The following is an 18078-nucleotide window of genomic DNA, read 5'->3' on the forward strand; positions in this document are numbered from 1 at the left end:
TATTCTCCTTTTTAACCATGAACAGGCAAAATCATGATAGAGGAAGCAGCTTCGCAGAGACAAAACTTGATTTAATCTGCCTCACACATTTCTTTCTTCCTGGCAGCCATTCTAAGCAGGAAAACAATGAAAAAAGTCTCACATATTCATAGCAATAACTGCAATTTGCTCTGCCTTGTGTTTAGTGGCAGGAATTTGCTCAAGAAAGCAACCAATGAATTTGGCACCTAAATTAACTGTTTTTTGTTTTTGAGAGTATTATCTTTCGCTGCCACAATTCAGTCTGAGAGAGATGGTAGTGATGCACATTTGTGCCAAGTTTGAAAAAAATCCCTTGAAAAATAGCTGTTATTCTCAATTTTGTTAAAAAATATGGGTTAAAGGCAGGGTGACCCACGTCTTAATTAACCTGAGTGGTTAAGGAAGTCCACCATGTCCTTAAAGGTTGGCATCACATGACCTTCACTCTCTAGGCACTTAAACAATGAGCAAATTTGGCTTGCATCCACTTGGGAAGTCACGTAATGACTTTCATGAGGTTGCCTGCATTCATTTCGTTCAAGTATCCCATTGACTCAGGTATTGTAGGTAACTTAAGCCATATCTGCATGTTGCTGCAAGCTGTCCTGTTCATTTGGATGTATGACAGTTCCCTTTGTGAGAGATTCTACAGATGCTATCACTACTTGGAATGGCTGACCAAACCAGTCCTCCAATGTCTTAGGTACCTTTGCCAAACCACCTGGCAATGGCTCATACCACTGAACTGCAAGAAGTAAAGGTCCCTCTAGAAATTTTAATAGGTGGGTCATTTTGACAGCATCATCAAATGGTTTTGTCGCGACCAGTTGTTTGAGCCTCTGGCGATAGGCAGGGTATTGTTGTGGTGATCCATCCAACTTCTGGACTCGCACATGAGGGAGATCATAAGAAGCACTTTTTCTTTCCATTGGGGAAAGGACATAATAGCTGCAAGGCTTTCATTCTCAGTTACACTAGACACATTAGACGTGACTAGAGAATTTACTGATAGTGGCCACAGAAGTCAATGCTTGCTGACTTGGATTCATTTTGTCAATTACCTTTGATGGGCCGACTCATAATTCTCATCAACGGCTGGCTTGAGTTGCATTTTGGAACCACAAGTGGATCACTAAAACAAATTCCTCCAGTAGCATGCATGGAGTTAGTGGCTGCAGAAATTTTTACGGCAGGTGAAGATGTGAGAGGTTATAACTGACACAGATGCAGGAGTTCCCAACAAGCGAACCTAAGCCTCAGCTCATTGATCAACAATGCGTTGTGTATAACTTCAAGTGTGACCAGTGCGATGCTGGTTATGTCAGTTACACCCATGGCCATCTGTTCGTACGCATTGATGGACATAGAAGCAAGACCTCGTCAATACGTAATCACTATGATAATAGACACACGCAAGCAGCATTCTGAATGACCTTCACAATTGTTTTAGCGTGTTGAAAAAATGTCACGACAAGTTTGATTGTCTCATTAATGAGATGTTACTCATTAAACAATTATGACCGTGTTTAAATGTACAATCAGACTCAGTTCGCGCTAAGGTCTTGTCTAACTTATGCAAATTAGTAACTCTGAACTCTTAGTTACTCTTGAAATTGCATATTTAATTAGTTTCCCTTGACAATGGTGCCAAGATGTTGCCGAAATGTCGGATTTGTCTATCATTAGTTTTTGCCTGTGTATGTTTATCTAAATCATTGTTGATTAGTTTGTTTTTGATTGTTTTTTTTTGTTATAGTGCTTAACTATATTGCAAGCATTTTGAGTTGAGATCTATTTCTATGCAGATTACAGAAAGAAAAATGTTACCTCATTTTCTTTGGCGTTAGTCATCTCTGCTTTTTCCTCTTTCCTTTCCTCTTTCCATTCCTCTTTCCCTTTCTCTTCCACTTCCTCTACCTCTTTCTTTTCGTTTATTTTTTGTTCTGCAATCTAAAGGAAAATGCAAAGCAACAATTGTCACAACACTAGCAGAGTAATTGTCACTCCATTTAGCACAAATATAAGTAATAACAAATTTTATTCACTGAAAATGGCCCACAAAATATCAAGTGTGAATACGAGCCAAGTGGCCCATCAGGCTGAAGCTTATCCTGTATGTTTTTTTTTGTTATAGTGCTCAACGTAATTGTAAGCATTTTGAGTTGAGATCTATTTCTATGCAGATTACAGAAAAAAAATACTACCTCATTTTCTTTGGCATTAGTCATCTCTGCTTCTTCCTCTTTCCCTTCCTCTTTCCCTTCCTCTTCCTCTTCCTCTTCACTTTCATTTAGTCTTTGTTCTGCAATCTAACAGAAAATGCAAAGCAACAAATGTCACAACACTAACACACACTCCCTTGTAGCACAAAAATAAGTAATAACAAATTTTATTGACTGTAAATGGCCAGGAAAATATCGACTCGCATCATGTTAACACCTAAAATCATTTTTTCTGACTAAGGATAAAGACTACCTCTCGACATTTGTTTTTGTAGAGCTTAATGTATTTTAACATGCATGTTATTAAGGATCTTGCCTGGATGATGTATTGTTCACCAGCCTCATTACCAGCAATTTCGGACATTCAACGACATTCGACATTAATTGGACATTAACGTTGAAAGAGTGATCAGTAAAAAAGTCGGAAAAAAGTACGTACTTTTTTTTTTATAAGAATCTAATTGCAAATGTAAGCTTTAATACATATTCGATTTATCTTTATTTTGATATCGCCCTTAAGGTAACTTATTTATCTACTTATCTGGCGGGACAGGGAACTGAATATCTAATTAAATGGAAGAGTTGGCCCTTATGGACATGGAACTGGGAACCAGAAGAGCACTTGAATGATCTAGCAGTTAGGTACAAATTGATGTGATTTTTTTAAAAAAATTAATGATGCACACATAAAATACATAAATTTTATTCTAAATTTGCTCAGTGGCTGGTGCATAATATAAATGAAGCATCAGTTGTATATTTTTAAACTGGTGTGGATTTCCACTATGCTCAAAATTAATATGCTCTGGTGAAATGAAATTAAAATAAATCACACCACATGTCTGTAAATAAAACTTGGAAGCCACAATCCTGCTTTTTGTTGCTATTTATGAATCATGATTGATTTTTGTCTTTGATAGCAGTACAAGTTTCTTTGTACTTTGCTGTTTAGGTAAAGATTGCTAACAACTAAGTATTTGCACTTCTTTTCTCTCTCAGGAGTTATGCTAAGCCTAACATAGATGAGAGTCGGCTGGAGGTTGCCAGTGCAACATTTTTAGAAGCAGTGCTAAGCATTTTAAAGTGCAAGTCCATCCGAATGCAGCACAGCACCACAATTACCATAGATCATGACATAATTAGATTTGTATTTGGCAATAATGGAACACCTTCAGAAGACAAATTTATATTACATGAAAAAGATGACTTCTCAAGATTGTGCTTGCCACCATTTTGGTATTATTACTTGGATGAGTTAGGTCAGGGTGTTCAAGTGGATTTTCCAGTGAAATTAAAGACACAGTTAGCATTCAAGTCAAAGCGATATTTTGTTAAGGAATGTGGAACTCTTGAGAAGGGACCATTCATTCCCCATGAAAATGTTTGTTTGGTTATTAATAGAAAGGCTTACTCAGCACAGGGATTAATTTAACAAAAGGAAGTCCATTTCCTGTATTTTGTCAACAGAGAAAATTCTTCATTATTAATAAGTCACATGTACTACTGAAGGTGGCTAAAACAGTCACTCACTGTTCATTAAAATGTCAATAAGCTGGCTCTTCTTTAGTTTTGACAACCCTTTCACTTGCAAATTTTGTGAATTGATTTCTTGGACAAGTTGTTTGACTGTCATTTTCATACTTTGTAGTTCCCACTTCTGTAGCATTGACAGCAGACTCTTCACCTTGAGATCCACATGCACCACCACTGGAACGCATGCTTTTTCGTGACTCAACAATTCCAGTATCCCAGTATTAGTTTTTTCTTTTTTCATAATTTCGTTTCTCCCTTTCACAGTGACCAAGTGCCTGCTGTCTTGCTTCTAAGTGTAGAAGATCCCTAGCTGCATCCCATTTGTTTGACTTCTGGAAAAAAAAAAACATTTTGCATCATCGTTGTTTTTTTCCACACCCTGTCCAGTGAATGGCTTGAATGAGTTGTGATCTCTAATGAAAATTGGCACATGGTATGAGAGTGCATGCATTTAGGGGGTTACACATGCTTTGTTGTACCCAACTCTGCTTCCTCCAAAGGAGCAAAAGAGCTTGACAAATTCCTTTGATTTTTGCAAGACATCAAGGGGCAGGTTTTCATTTTCCTTTCTGTCTGAGTTTATCAGGTGATAAAGGGATTCAAAGTCCCTCCAAATCTTTATCACTGTTTCCTTTGTCTCAGGGAAAAGGATATCCCTTGATTCCAGCTGGGTTGGAAGCAGATGGAGAAGTTTCTTCTTGTCTTAACCAATTAAGCTGGTCCAGTCATAGGTGCCACTTTTGTGGAAATCTTTGATTTCCTGTAGGGTCCTCTTCATGTCTCCAGTGTTATAAAAGTCAAGATCTTTGGTCATGTCCCATCGTTGCAGTTTGTGTATCTTGCACCAAATGCAAGCATAATCACAAGTAGCCCCTCTGAGGCCCATGGTCATAAGCAAAAATTTGTAATCCTCCCCTAAACACATCTCTATACTGACTTTTCTGTCAACATCTATTTTACCATTTTTGATGACACTGTTTATCTCTTTGATGACATTTCCCATCGAGGATTTCAAAGTATCACTTCTCTGGTCCATTGACTATACATAATGTTCTGTTACCTTTGGAAGACAACACCTCCCCAGTTTGCAGTAATGAAAAGGACAAAAGCATGAAATTAGTAGTTCTGGACATCTTGGCTCCATCCCCACTAATTTTGACCTTCATAGGCTCTTCCATTGGGTAGTTAGGGTTTGATTTGAGAGTCTCCTATGTGTTCTTTGAGTGTATCCAAAAATGATATCTGTGCTCCTGGATATATGCCAGGGGCTTTTTCAATGTGGCAGAGTTTGTTAAGACCAGATCTCTTCTGTTTGATTAAATAAGACCTGGGCAAATCCTTGTACAGGATAGTGAGTTCATGGTACAGTTCATCACTCACACAGAATTTATCTAATAAAAACAAAAGCTGCTCCAAATTTTCATCATCTTGTTGAGTGATATTTTCTTCTGCATATTCAAATGTACATGTCTTGCCAGAATCAGTCTCTTTGACTTTAAGTCCAGTCAATGTTAGTCCGTGACTTTCAAGAAACCACAATGCTACATCAGCTCTGCCTTTCAATTCTTTTATTCTTCTTGCCCTTTGCCTTTCACCGAGCTTGTCAATTGTCTTGCCATAATTAGGCAAAGTGGCATCACTTAAGTCAGATATTTTCTGAATGTACAAAGAGAGTTCTCTGTTGAGGCTATCTATCTGTGCATCCTTCCTTTCTGTAGCCTCAGCTATTTCCTTTAATAAATCCTCTTTCTCTTTCTGTAGATCTCCACACTTTTTACACCACTGCAATAGCTAGATTAGCTTGGCGTAAATCATCTTCAATCTTTCCAACAGATACTAACTCGCTAACTAAAATGATCATTGTAAACACATTGTCATTGAGTTCTTGTTTTTTTCTACTACCAGTTGCTTTCCTGTATTTGGAAATAACTGAGCTTGCTTCTCATCTTAGCCTTCCCTGGATACAAAATCCTGTCTCCCAACTTATTCGGAACCATTTGTTCGGAATCCAACTATTCAACAGGTCAAAGTAATCACAAGAATTACCCTGATCATCGTTTTTGTTAACAATGCTGTGCCATAGCTGCAACAAAGGGTAGGGGATCTCCAAAGCTAATGCTATTGCAAACCGATCAACATTTTGCTGCCTTATGTATGACAGCGGAGGGTTTACAACATTCAATTTGTGATAAAATTTCCGGTTTTCAAGCTCACTCAGGTAAGAAGACATTTTTTTGAAGGGGAACTGTGAAAATATATAATTTTTACAGCACAAACAAAACGTGTTTTAAATGAGGAGCCTACGATACAGCTGTCCAGTGATATCCCCCAAAAGGCCAGGTTATCAGCAAAAACATGGCAAAACAAATCAATGAAAATGGAGCAGTAAACATTTCTTTCAGTGACGAGTTGCAATCGAAATGTTTGTTATTTAGGCCATTTTGGAAAGAGACGGTAATCTTGAATTTCTGCTTTTTTCAAGTAAATTTGGCAGAATGGTTGAAAGCTTTCATAGGCGGATTTTTGCAGCCTTTTAAAGTGTAAACATCCAGCAATGTTTTGGGAGGTCGGCACCACAGAACCGATGTATACAAAGTTTGCAGGAGGGGAAAGAAGGTATGCTATTCAGCCCTTTTGTGAGAAAATTATAAACGTGAAGGAGCTGTATTATGGCCTGTACAAACGCAAAGATGGCAGAGCATGCGTTGCTTTGATATATGTCAAAATAACTGTCGTAAATACTGCATTAACCCTTTCACTCCTGAACCGGCCAAAACCAGCCGGCCGGAAACACGCTACTATTCCTGAACCAGCCAAAACCGGCCCAAAAAAACGTCATTGTTTACGGCTTCTCTCCCCTCCCCTAATAAAGAATATATGCTCACCAAATATTTTTCTATTGTTATTGAGATATTGACCAATCATATTGCAGTTACTGCACATAACAAAGGCCTCCCTAGGAAGAGATAGAGGGATGCAAATTTTGTCTTCCATGACGAACAAAGCGCGCAAACATGGCGACAGTGAAAAACAATTTCTGTTAAAGAAATGTGAGAACATTGTTGTTCATGTGCGAAAACCACATGGTTTATTATCAACTTGGAGTTGATAAAGCAAAGACACTTCCTCTGTGGAAGGAATTCACTCTATCAACTCCAAATTGATAACAACCTAAGTGGGAAAATGGCGAGGCGAGTAGATCCTTTAGATGTTAGTTTCGATGAATACAGGGCAATTTTCGGAGATTCCAATGAAGAAGACACTGGAGATATTGATGGAGATAGTTCTGATATTGATTTCGAAGGCATCGATGAAGATGGCGAGGAAATTGATGAAGAAAATGGCGATGAAGAAGCCGCTGAGAGTGACGAAGAAGAACAACAATGGACGGATGACCTCAGTAACATCGCTGTTGATGAATTTTCAGCACGATCAGGAATTGTTGTAGACGTTGGAGCCGACCCTAAAGCTGATGATTTTTTTACATTCATGTTTGGTGAGGATCTTTTCAACAAAATCGTGGAGGAGACAAACCGCTATGCTCGCCAAATGTTAGCTGACGACAAATAACGTCTTGGTCGATGGCGCGACGTAACCAAAGCCGAAGTGAAAGCTTACTTTGCGCCAGTAGTCTAAATGGACACACACTAGGCCCCGACGAACTGTAAGCTTTATCTTTAATGCAAGCGAAATCTCCCCGTAACGAGAACTAGATACAACCAAGGTGGCGGACGAATGAAGGCTGATCGCACGGGCTTTTATACAACAATGAACACCGCTGACCGACCGACTACAGCGGAGTGCCGCTGGACAACCAGGCTACTGGCATGACTTCTTTTTTCCTTCTTAAAAAAATAAGCATGCAAACAAAGAAACACTAGGCAATAAGTCGGTATGAAATACACACACAGGTTATGTACGAGAAATGTACTGTATGAAGAGCAGTCTTAAAGTCTCGGACCAGATAAGAGGGAAAAAAACTAAACAAATGCTGAGAGACAGCTAAATGTCTAGAATTGTCCGGCTACGGCTAAAGGATTAGGATCGACCGGGCTACTTCAACTCTACTACATAGTCCTGAAGACGTTGCGGGAGACGCCGTTGCCGAGTTGGACGTTTGTTCACTGCAGGGCTAACACTTGGAGAGGGGGCAGGTATAATCTCGACGTCATCCGGCGAACCGGGTTGGCTATCCCCACCGTATCTCGGGACAAAAGCGGAAGGTGGGGACGATAACTCGATAGGGATCCCTGGGGCAGGTGGAGGTAACGGGGGGCTTTCTGGGGAAGGTTCCTCGTCATTAGGAAGTCCTCGATCATCAATAGGAGGGCTCTGGTCGACACCGATGTCAAGATCGCAGTCGCTGGACTCTTCTTCACTGGGGCGCCAGGGCGTGTACTCGGATGGGAGCGACCTTATAGCACTCATTCTTCTTCACACGGTACGAAATGTTTCGTAGCTGTGACCCAACAAACTTGCGAACATTGCACCACTCACCGTCCACTAAGACAACGAGGTATCGGTTAAGACTTTGGGACTTATTACGATCACAGTAGAGGTAAACTAAGTCACCAACAGTTATTGAAGGAGAGCTGCGCAAGTCACTATGTGGGGCTTTTGACGTTTCACTGTGGGGATGGTTTACCAGTCTTTGTAGATGCTGCTCGCGTATTAGCGCCTGATCTGTTAGGGGAATCTGAGAGTTGGTAAACTGATCTCTCTGAGTCCACATTTCTCTAGAGGATGGGCCGTGGCAGCGGATTCTTGAGTTCAGGTGGGCAGTGGCTACGGACAGAGTCCTAGGAGAGACAGGGCCACCTTCCAGTTGCAACCGCTGGAGTTCGTGTTCCAACTCTTGGATTGCTTTTTCAGCGACAGGGTTCTTGTTCTGATTCTTCACGCGACCTATCTCAACGCTAATCTTGTGTTGCAATAGGACTTGGTCATTCACGAGAGCTCTGAAGGCGGGCGCTGGGTCACACCAAATGACAGCGTTAGGCACATCAAGGGGTCGCAGGCCAACGCATAGTTGGATTAACCCATTGCGTAAGGTCCCATGCTTCTCGTCTACCGCGAGGAGGGTCGAAGTATAGGAGGTAACGCACTCTCGGAGCACCAAAATAAGTTGGCGAGACTGCTTCAGGATATTGGCTGCGAAGGAGACACCCACTGCTGCTGGAGGATCAGAAGTTGACTGTTCTATAACAGCGTGGGGGACGTGGCGAAGTGCAGCGCAAGGATGGCAACCAAGAGAAACGCGCTCTATGGCCTTGTCTAGGTCAAGGGCGTAAAAGTAACGGCTGACAACTTTCTTAAGCTGGAGACACGATGGATGAGACAACCTGAGGTGTAGGGCGGTTAGTAAACCATCTAAGACCTGTCTGGGCACTACGATACAATCACGCGAAGGAGCCAAAGGCTCAGTCTTTTTCACGACTAAGAGGCCGTCACTGGAGATAGAGGCGACAGACAAGTACCTTTTCACGTCCTTAATAATAGTAAGCTTCTTGGACGGATGAGTCCCTTGTATTAGGTGGGCATGCGTTCGACGTAAGTCCGTGCACTCAGATTGGATAGACAACCAAGTTTTTCAACTTGTGAAAGGGAGGTTCTTCTGGCCAGATAGGACGTCCTGGGCAGATAGGTGTCGGACGACAGATTCCTCAGCTTGGGTGATGAATTTGCACACCTGACAAGAAGGATCAAAGCAGTCTGGTGCATTGCAGCTTGCAAAGTCAGAGGGTAGGATCGCAGCACCGGCAACATGCCTCACGTTGGCTTGGAAACGGCTGACAGTTGACAAATAAGTCGACACTCGCGGGCTAGCAGAAAACTCTCCCCTGCACATTTTCTCGAAGGCCTGGACACAAGGCTTACTGTCGGTGAGCATGCAGGCCTTGTGTTTAGATTGTATTAAGTAGGGGCTAAAGTGTTTTGTTGCAACACCAATCGCAAGTGCTTCCACTTCGCACCGTAACCAGGATAATTGGTGACTACGCAACTTTCCACTAAAGAAACCAGCGAGGGCTAGCTTGTCACCCCATGAGATGTAGAGAGTGGCGGCGATGCCGGCTCTCTTGACAGCAGCGTCGGTCACGATCCATAACTGGTCATCTGGCTTCGGGAGAGTAATTGTTTGGCTAGACGCCACGGCAGCTTGAGCAGACTTGAAGGCTTCAGTAAGATGTTCGGACCAGACAATGTCATCCTGGGACTGTTTCCCGGTTACAGCCTCGTCAAGGGGGGTCAATAGAGCAGAACAACGTGGAACAACACGAGCAAGAACCTTGACCGCACCGATAAAGGACTTCATGCCGCCAACTTTATTGCTGCAGGAGGACAGTGTTGAGACGCGATGAGGGCTGGCGCGAAGAGTGCCTTGGGACCAAGTCCAACGCAAGATGGAAGTAGTTTTGGGGTTGATGATGGTCTTCGACGCCGAAAGGCACAGGCTAGCTTTGTGGAGAGCTTGGAGAACAGAAGACCAATTTCGGAGCAACTCGTCTGGGCTGTTGCCCCCACAATACAGATCATCTGCTATCTTGGCTATGATACCAGCCTGGAGGAGGTCACCCAAGACGTGACACATGAGCTCTTCAAGTGCGGTTTCCGAGCCAGGTATACCCATGGCCGACCGGGCATAGACGCGTACGCCCCGGAATGGGGTAGCGACTCCGCAGTACTTCATGGACTCACGGGCGAGAGGGATCTGATAGAAGGCTCTGGTTAGGTCTGAGACTATGTGTGTCTCCACTGGGCTATGCAGCGTAGGGTAGAATCCACGTCCGGGAGCAGGGAAGGCTGGGGTTTGCTATAACGACCTACGTCTGAAGTCAGTGACGAGACGAAAGCCACCCGACGACTTTTTGACCAGGAACGACGGGTTAAGATACTCGACAGAAACATCAACGTCTTCAGGGCGACGGAACACGCCAAGATTTTCCAATTCATTGAACTTCTGCTGGAGCTCGACAAGTTTATCGCGACCGTACAGGGGGAGGCGACCTTTACGTTGAGGAGGCTCTACTGGGCCCATATTTACTTTTGCCTGAAGGGGACCAAAGGTACCATTGTAGCCGGTAATTGCTGGATCAAAGACGGAATCGTACTGGACCAAAAGGTTATGGAACTTTGTTGTGATGTCTGGAGGGAGGAGGTTGTCGGGGTCTAGTGCCACGCCCTGGTAGTACTTTGACTCTGAAACTGGGACTGAACACACCTTGTGGTACGGAAGGTTGTCAACTGGGTTGGAAGACTGATCTTGAGTAGACGGACAGAAGACAGGGTTGACCTGGCAAAAGTGTTCATTTCGTTTCAGGACATAAGGCCTATCTGAGAGGTTAGGAATACGCACTCTACCAGCGACGCTTGTGATGAGACAGGGAGGCGGCCACATGACGACTTTGGCCGAACGGGCGTTAGTGGCGTCAAATCGAGGCTCTAGAGCGTACTCAGCATCAGGTAGGGAATCTTCCGGGAGAACTATTTATATAAAGTCGCCAGGCCAGACAGTGGTAGAAGAAGAGGGTGCACGCAGCACTTGTGCACGGCGGACAGCATTGTGAGTTGGGGGATGGTTGACAGATCCGTAGGTGAAGATGGTACCATCCCGAGGATGACCTGGCATTTGGCAGGATGAATGGTTATGTCATTCGCTTCCATGAAGGGAGTACCAGCCAAGACATCTACGTCCAGATTCTCCACAACAAGACCTTCAAATTGAAATGAATGACTCCCACGGGTGAGGCTCAGGCGAGTTTCCCCCAGGACTTTCAAAGGAGAGGGCCATCCGCTTGATGAGCTGACTGTGAACTGTGCCAAATCCCTGCACCGAGCCTCTGGACAGCGGAGAGCCTGATCATGTTACCTGTGGCGCCGCTGTCAATGATGACTCTAGCCTGATGATGGCCGAAAAACGTGTCAAGGTACAGGGACTGACATACGAGGACCCTCCTGGATGCATCAGACGTAAATGGATCACTCTGCTCAACCAGATTCTGATGACGCGGCGGGTCAACATTACTTGACAAAAGGTCTAACTCAACGCTGTCGTCATCCAGGATTACGTATTATGAGAGATAATTGGGCAATAATTTGCAATCTGGCCTAGCATGAGTTCGAGCATGTTTACCTTTTGGGTAGCAGTTCGCCTTCGAGCAGCTGGAACCGACTCCCCATCATCAGTGTAACCGTGTAACGGGCTTGCCCTAGTCTTTTTCAGCCACGACGACCCTTCGCCCAAAAATGGCGCGAAATTGGCGTCCAGAGACAAGGTGTAGAGAAGATTTTGTTTCCAACTCTCAAAGGAGGTTAAAGTTTCGTTCTTTGAGAGGCACCACTGCTTGGGGGTTTTGTTAGAAGACATCGCAGCTTACGGAACAAGATGATATCGACAACCGACTCTTGGCTGCTCGGGAATCCCGACGAATCTGTCGATAAAGTGCGTTGGATCTGACGGGAACGTGACGATTTGAATCCCACCGTTGCCACCACGCCAGTAGTCTAAATGATATATCTTTCATATGCCATCTCTCGGTGATATTTTGATATTATCATGATATTTTGATATATCAAAATATCAAATTAACTGTGAGATTTTGGTGATATTATCATGATATTTAATATAAAAACCATAATCAACACAAATGTGTGCTGCCTTGTTCTTTAAGTGCTTGGTGTATGATCCTTGTTCTTTAAGCATGCGGAGCATAACTCATGGTCTTTAAGAGTGTGGCACTAGAAATGCGATCACAAATGTGTGTGATTTTGGTGATATTATCATGATATTTTATATAAAAACTATAATCATCACAAATGTATATTTATATAAAAACCATAATCATCACAAATGTGTGCTGCCTCGTTCTGTAAGCGCTTGGTGTATGATCCTCATTCTTTAAGGGTGCAGAGCATAACTCACGGTCTTTAAGCGTGTGGCACTAGAAATGCGATCACAAATGTGTGTAAAATCCTCGTTCTTGAAGACTGTCCCGCTAGAAATATGATGAGTGAACACGCGTGAGAATACCTCCCTCTTTAATATCGCAGCGTGCAAAAAGCAATAACATGTGTATTAACAATGCCCTTTAATTTTCACTTCGTCCGCCTAAAAAGACTTAAACATAAGGTCTCAAATAATTGCATAAAGAGAACTGCAGAAAATGTCACTGTTTACAACAACTTCTTTTGCGTTAACTCCACCTCAAAGTCAAGTATTATAACATTTTTGACAAGCCAGAACAAGACGTTGAGTAATATTTTGTGTAAGGTCTAAATACTTTTTGGATTGCTCAAACCCCTGTTTGCAAGATTCAGTTGTCCTCACAATAAGTTTGCTAAATTAGAAAGATAGAAAGGTAAATCCTAAATTAAATGAGGGCAGTTCAACATCATTAATTTGGGCAGAAAGTTCTACATCATGGTCTTGTTGTTGCTCAAAAACCTTTGAACACGCTTCCACTTCTTTCAGCTCTGCATCTGATAAGTTCATTCCATTCAGATTTGATAGTGTATTTTGTTCTCTCAGGAATTTGCCTTTATGGGTAATAAACCATTGTAGAATCTGGCATTCTTCCTTATCTCCCAAAAATTCTGACGGTGGGACGCAGAAAGTCGTACTTGCAGCATCGTATTGCGTTGGTTTGTTGTTGGCCCTTATATAGCAAAGACTGTGATACATCACTTCACTTTCTCTGCAAGCGAGTTCTAACTCTTCACTCTTGTACACCATACTTCGCAAGGGAATGAAACGTTTTTGGATTGACAGAAATTCCTTCCTTGACATGTCTGTTAAGAATGTCCTTTTATTTTCACTTCACACACATAATAACACATCACAATTAGTACTCCAATGATTTCAATAACGCTACTACAGAAAATGTCCCTCTTTACAACAACTTCTTTCGTTTTAACTCTGCCTCCAAGTCAGTATTGAAGCATTGGTTGACAAACCAGAACAACACGTTCCTCTTAAACTGAGTTATCTTACAAGTTAGGTCAAAGTACTGATTTAATCTCTTAAACCCCTGTTCGCAAGATTCAGTATTCACACCCCTGATTTTATCAAACTTCGGCAGATGCGGGTGAAAAAGACAATTGGGATTTTCAGGTGGCATACAAACATCCTCAGTGTGTTTGGAGACACGAAAAATGTCTACTAGAAATTGGACATTATCTATTAACAACTTTGCCCCTGCACTACCATTTTGAGCTTGATTTTTCATAAAAGGCATCAAGCCACAAGCCCTATCGTACCCTAGGTACCTGAGTCTCTTGAAATGCTCCAAATTGCTACAAAATGTTCTAAGGATAAAAAGAAATACCTGGGTGTAAGATTCGCTTGTAAACATTTCGGTCATACTTACAACAATGCTGCAAGGCCCTATAAGAGCAAGCATGCCTGCAGTTGTTTGGTAGAATAGGAAAATGTTTTCTTTCTTTTTACATCCCTTAGCACTCTGGTGTGCCAAACATTCATCTTCAGATAACAGACCCTCCTCTGCTCTCGCTGTATTAAATTCCGGCGGAATAGTAACTTCTTCTGCTGATGTTTCTGCAGTCAGCGACAGGTGACTTTTACAGAATTTTGATGGCTCTTGGCTCTTTCCCCCGGGAAGTGGCGAATTTGGGCAGCATTTATATATTTGCGGCAAATCTTTCCTTATTTTCACCTTCTCCATTGGAAGCGCACACTTTGATCTCTTTAAGTATTCGTTCCCATCAACTGTGACATATCCTTCAGAGCAGCCCGGCGTCTTGCAATTGTGTGTTACCCACTTGTTGTCTGATGCACAAAAGTCTTCCCAAACTACTCTACATAACTCTTCGGTGTTCAAATGTCTGCCACAGTACAAATATTCACACTTCAAGTCAGTCTTGGCCAATTTGCCCTTGCTGAGATAATAGTTTACTACTATCCAAAGAAACCAAGCATCATTCACTCGTTGTTCATTTAACTCCCACTCTTCATCATTTGTACACACAACTCTTGTAATTCACTCAACCGTTCACTGTATTTCGTCTTAAAGTTTAGGTTGGAAACTTTAGCACGCAACTGAAAAGTGGCTCCGGATACCCAGATATTATTGCTCCTATCTTCTAAAAGCTGCGTCTTTGAAGACACCTGGAAATACGGGTTTCCTACATGATTCACGTCCTCAAAAATTTTGGAACCTTCCTTACTTATTTTGTAGCTAGGAAAGTATTTAACTTTGCATTTCTCACACTGACCATGAAACAGTGCTCCAACATAAGTGCCTCACATTGTGTACACTAAGGGAAACGATGGCCGATTGTCCATCTTTATATTCTTGCCGCAGCATTGCATTTTCGTAGGAAGTAAAATAACCGGCTTGAATGCACTTGTACCGCTCTTTTTGAACAGCCGAGAATTCAAATCCCGTTGTAATAGTGAAGGATACTTGGCCTGTAACACTTTAAAGACTGTCCTACAGTTTGTTTTGTCCGTTAAATGCAGGTGCTTTCCATCCTTCCAGTCACTACCACCAAGACACACTGATGGTGTTGCCGTATTAATTTCTCTTGTTTGGCTACGCACAAACTCCACCACTAGTTCAAATCTGTTGGGTGTTCCCTCAGGAAAATGTCCGACTCCAAACAGAAGAGAATTAAATTCTTCGTGATGAACAAGTATTGCACACATTTTTCTTCCACTCCTCACATTGACAATTCACCGGCTACAAACAACTTTTGATTTGGGTTAGGTGTGAGTATCATTCAATGTTATCCTTAATTTGACCATGACAAAGGTTGTTATGCATGCCATTACTTAACTGTAATTTACATCACCTCGCAATTGGTTACAACCCCATCACAATAAATAAAAGGTATCCGACAAACGATACCTTCGGCTTTTGAGTAATCATTACCAATTATCGAACCTGTCAGTAACTTTTCATTTGTATGGCGTTTACATTCCATTGCTTTTTGCGCCTTCCCTATTGGTTACAATGCCATCACAATTATTAATAACGATATCCCCCAAACGATACTTTTAGCTTTTGAAAACAAATCATAATGCTTAACCGCCTTACTGTTCATTTCCTGAGTTCATTTTCACAATGTCACTCGTTCACAAACTTCCAGAAAACTTAAACAAAGCTTTGATTTACCAGAGAATTTCTGCCGGACAAGCAATTTCATTTCCATGGGAGAAAACCTCTAACCAAACACGAATACATTCTATTTCCACTCCTTATGGTTACTGCATCCTTTATTGGAACACATGGAAGGATCCAGATCAACGACAGCTGGGAAGAACCTGCCATAGTTTGGTTTAATGTGTGCGTGAGAAAAGGGCAGAAGAAAACCGCAGCACTTAACGTTCTTGCTAGGCCCGTCAGGGAAATTGAACAAGATCTCCAGATCGACTTCAAACAAGACAATCTCTAAGCACAAGATAAAGACATGCCACGTTTGCTAGTTGACCATTTCTCCTTTGAAAAATTACACCAAGTCATGTCCCAAAACAACAACAAGGTTCTTGGTGCATATGACGAACTAACTCAGTTTTACAATATGCTTGACCATTACAAGACCAACTCTATGTTGGACCGAAAGACACTGCTAGCCCTTAACGGAGGAGCACAATGGACACGGGACTTTAAAAACCGTTCAGCGACGATGGATTCCACTTGCCTTGACATCACCAACTTCATCCAACCTGCTTACGTTGTTAAGCTACTCTCACAAGATGACTTCGATGGCTTTAATGACCGACAGCTATATGTGTGCCCTGTAGAGCGAGATGTTAATTATGATGAATTGGTACCATTTGATCCGACCACAAACCCCCAACTGAAACGTGTCTACGAGATCATTGGTAATTTCCACAAGGCCCCAGTTACCTAGAAAATGGATAAAGATGCCCACGAACTGTTTAAAAACTATCACGACGAGCTCAAACGAAGAAAACTTTCTATCAAGTTTGACGAAAACTGGCGTGGAATCATCGCAAAGGTGATTGATCAAATGGCACGCGTGTGTATGATTGTTCATGTCTTAGACAACGCTGTTGAAATGGCACAATGAGAGCTTGATACTGATGAGCACAATGACACTCGAGATCAAGTTTTGTCCACCATCGGAAAACATGCTGCTCTACAAGCAATTACCATCATGAATTACATTGTGGACACAAAGTTTGCGATGGTGCCACCAGAAGAGAAACTACAGGATGCACCTGAACCAGCACTAAGTACATCAGCTGTGCCTGTCAATGCCGAGAATTCTTCCCAAACCCCAGCCTCCTACTTTCCACAAGAAACGCTCACAGACCTTTATGGGAAATACGTCAAGAAAGTGTTGCTGCACAAGGGAACTGTAGTTAAAGCCAGCAAAGTTTCCGGTCGCCATCTCATGCCCCCTGTCAATCCACTGCCCAACACAACAAACCGCTATCCAACCTTGGCTGCTGAAGGCTTCCTAAAGTCTATGGAAAGTTTGGGACTCGGAGACATTGACCGCACTGCAAACGGTAAAAGCATATTACTTCGCAAGAGACGTCTCGAAGACATGCCAACAGAGGCCAAAAACAAACTTAGAAAAATCAAACTCAGTGATGAAGAATATGAACAATCCATGGAATAGACGTTTCCCTTTGGAATAAATTGAAAAAATTTCCAATAAGTATTTTCAACTATTTTATAAAGTAACTTTACTATTGGAGTCTTGTTATGCTGTAACTTATATAAACATCAATTGCTATAGGATTTACAGGTTTCTATTCATATAAAAATGTGATGTTACATATTCGCAGCATTTTCTTTCATTCCAACTCTTGTAATAAGGTGAACATGATTTAAAAACAAACTTAGAAAATAGAACTAAGTGACCAAAAATATGAACAATCCATGAAATAGACATGCTTCTTTAGAATAAGATCAATATATTTCCAATTTTTCAATTATATCGTAAAGTAAGTTTAAATTGGAGTCTTCTTGTTGCTATAACATTTATAGGTTCCTGATATTATCATAATATCAAAACATCAAGCCCCCTACACTTCCTTACATCTTTGCAAACATTTGATATTATGAATTCTATATATCAATGTTTTGATATCATGATATTCTGATATTATCATGACATATGAAAATATCAAGCCCCACCACACTTAGTCACATCCAGGCAAACATTTGATATTATAATATCTGTATCGATATTTTGATATTATCATGATATTCTGATATCATCATGATATATCAAAATATCAAGCCCCTCCACACTTAGGCACATCCAGGCCAACATTTGATATGATGATATGGGTTTCGACATTTTGATA

At 41.8% G+C, this 18078-nt stretch overlaps 1 protein-coding gene, 1 long non-coding RNA gene and 3 pseudogenes across 2 annotated transcripts; 2 read left to right on the forward strand and 3 right to left on the reverse strand.

The window, feature by feature from the left end:
• Positions 1–1759: 1759 nt before the first annotated feature.
• LOC149099434 (uncharacterized) lies at positions 1760–2356 on the reverse strand. The gene is made up of 2 exons (XR_016203411.1): positions 2226–2356; positions 1760–1971 (listed from the first exon to the last, which is right to left on the reverse strand). It is a non-coding gene; the product is annotated as an uncharacterized LOC149099434 (long non-coding RNA).
• A 180-nt stretch (positions 2357–2536) lies between these two features.
• On the forward strand, positions 2537–5033 carry LOC149099435 (uncharacterized). The gene is made up of 3 exons (XM_089276836.1): positions 2537–2542; positions 2665–2885; positions 3243–5033. Exons 1-3 carry the CDS (start codon positions 2537–2539, stop codon positions 3673–3675), a joined length of 660 nt encoding a protein of 219 aa, XP_089132962.1. The 3' UTR covers positions 3676–5033.
• A 2619-nt stretch (positions 5034–7652) lies between these two features.
• On the reverse strand, positions 7653–11839 carry LOC149099436 (uncharacterized; annotated as a pseudogene).
• Positions 11840–13334: 1495 nt separating this feature from the next.
• Positions 13335–15606, reverse strand: LOC149099437 (uncharacterized; annotated as a pseudogene).
• A 152-nt stretch (positions 15607–15758) lies between these two features.
• LOC149099438 (uncharacterized) lies at positions 15759–17723 on the forward strand (annotated as a pseudogene).
• The last annotated feature ends 355 nt before the right edge of the window (positions 17724–18078 follow it).

This window comes from Orbicella faveolata, unplaced genomic scaffold (assembly GCF_042242905.1).
Source record: "Orbicella faveolata isolate gen_17 unplaced genomic scaffold, um_ofav_v1 contig_46, whole genome shotgun sequence".
In the NCBI taxonomy this organism is placed as follows: domain Eukaryota; kingdom Metazoa; phylum Cnidaria; class Anthozoa; order Scleractinia; family Merulinidae; genus Orbicella; species Orbicella faveolata.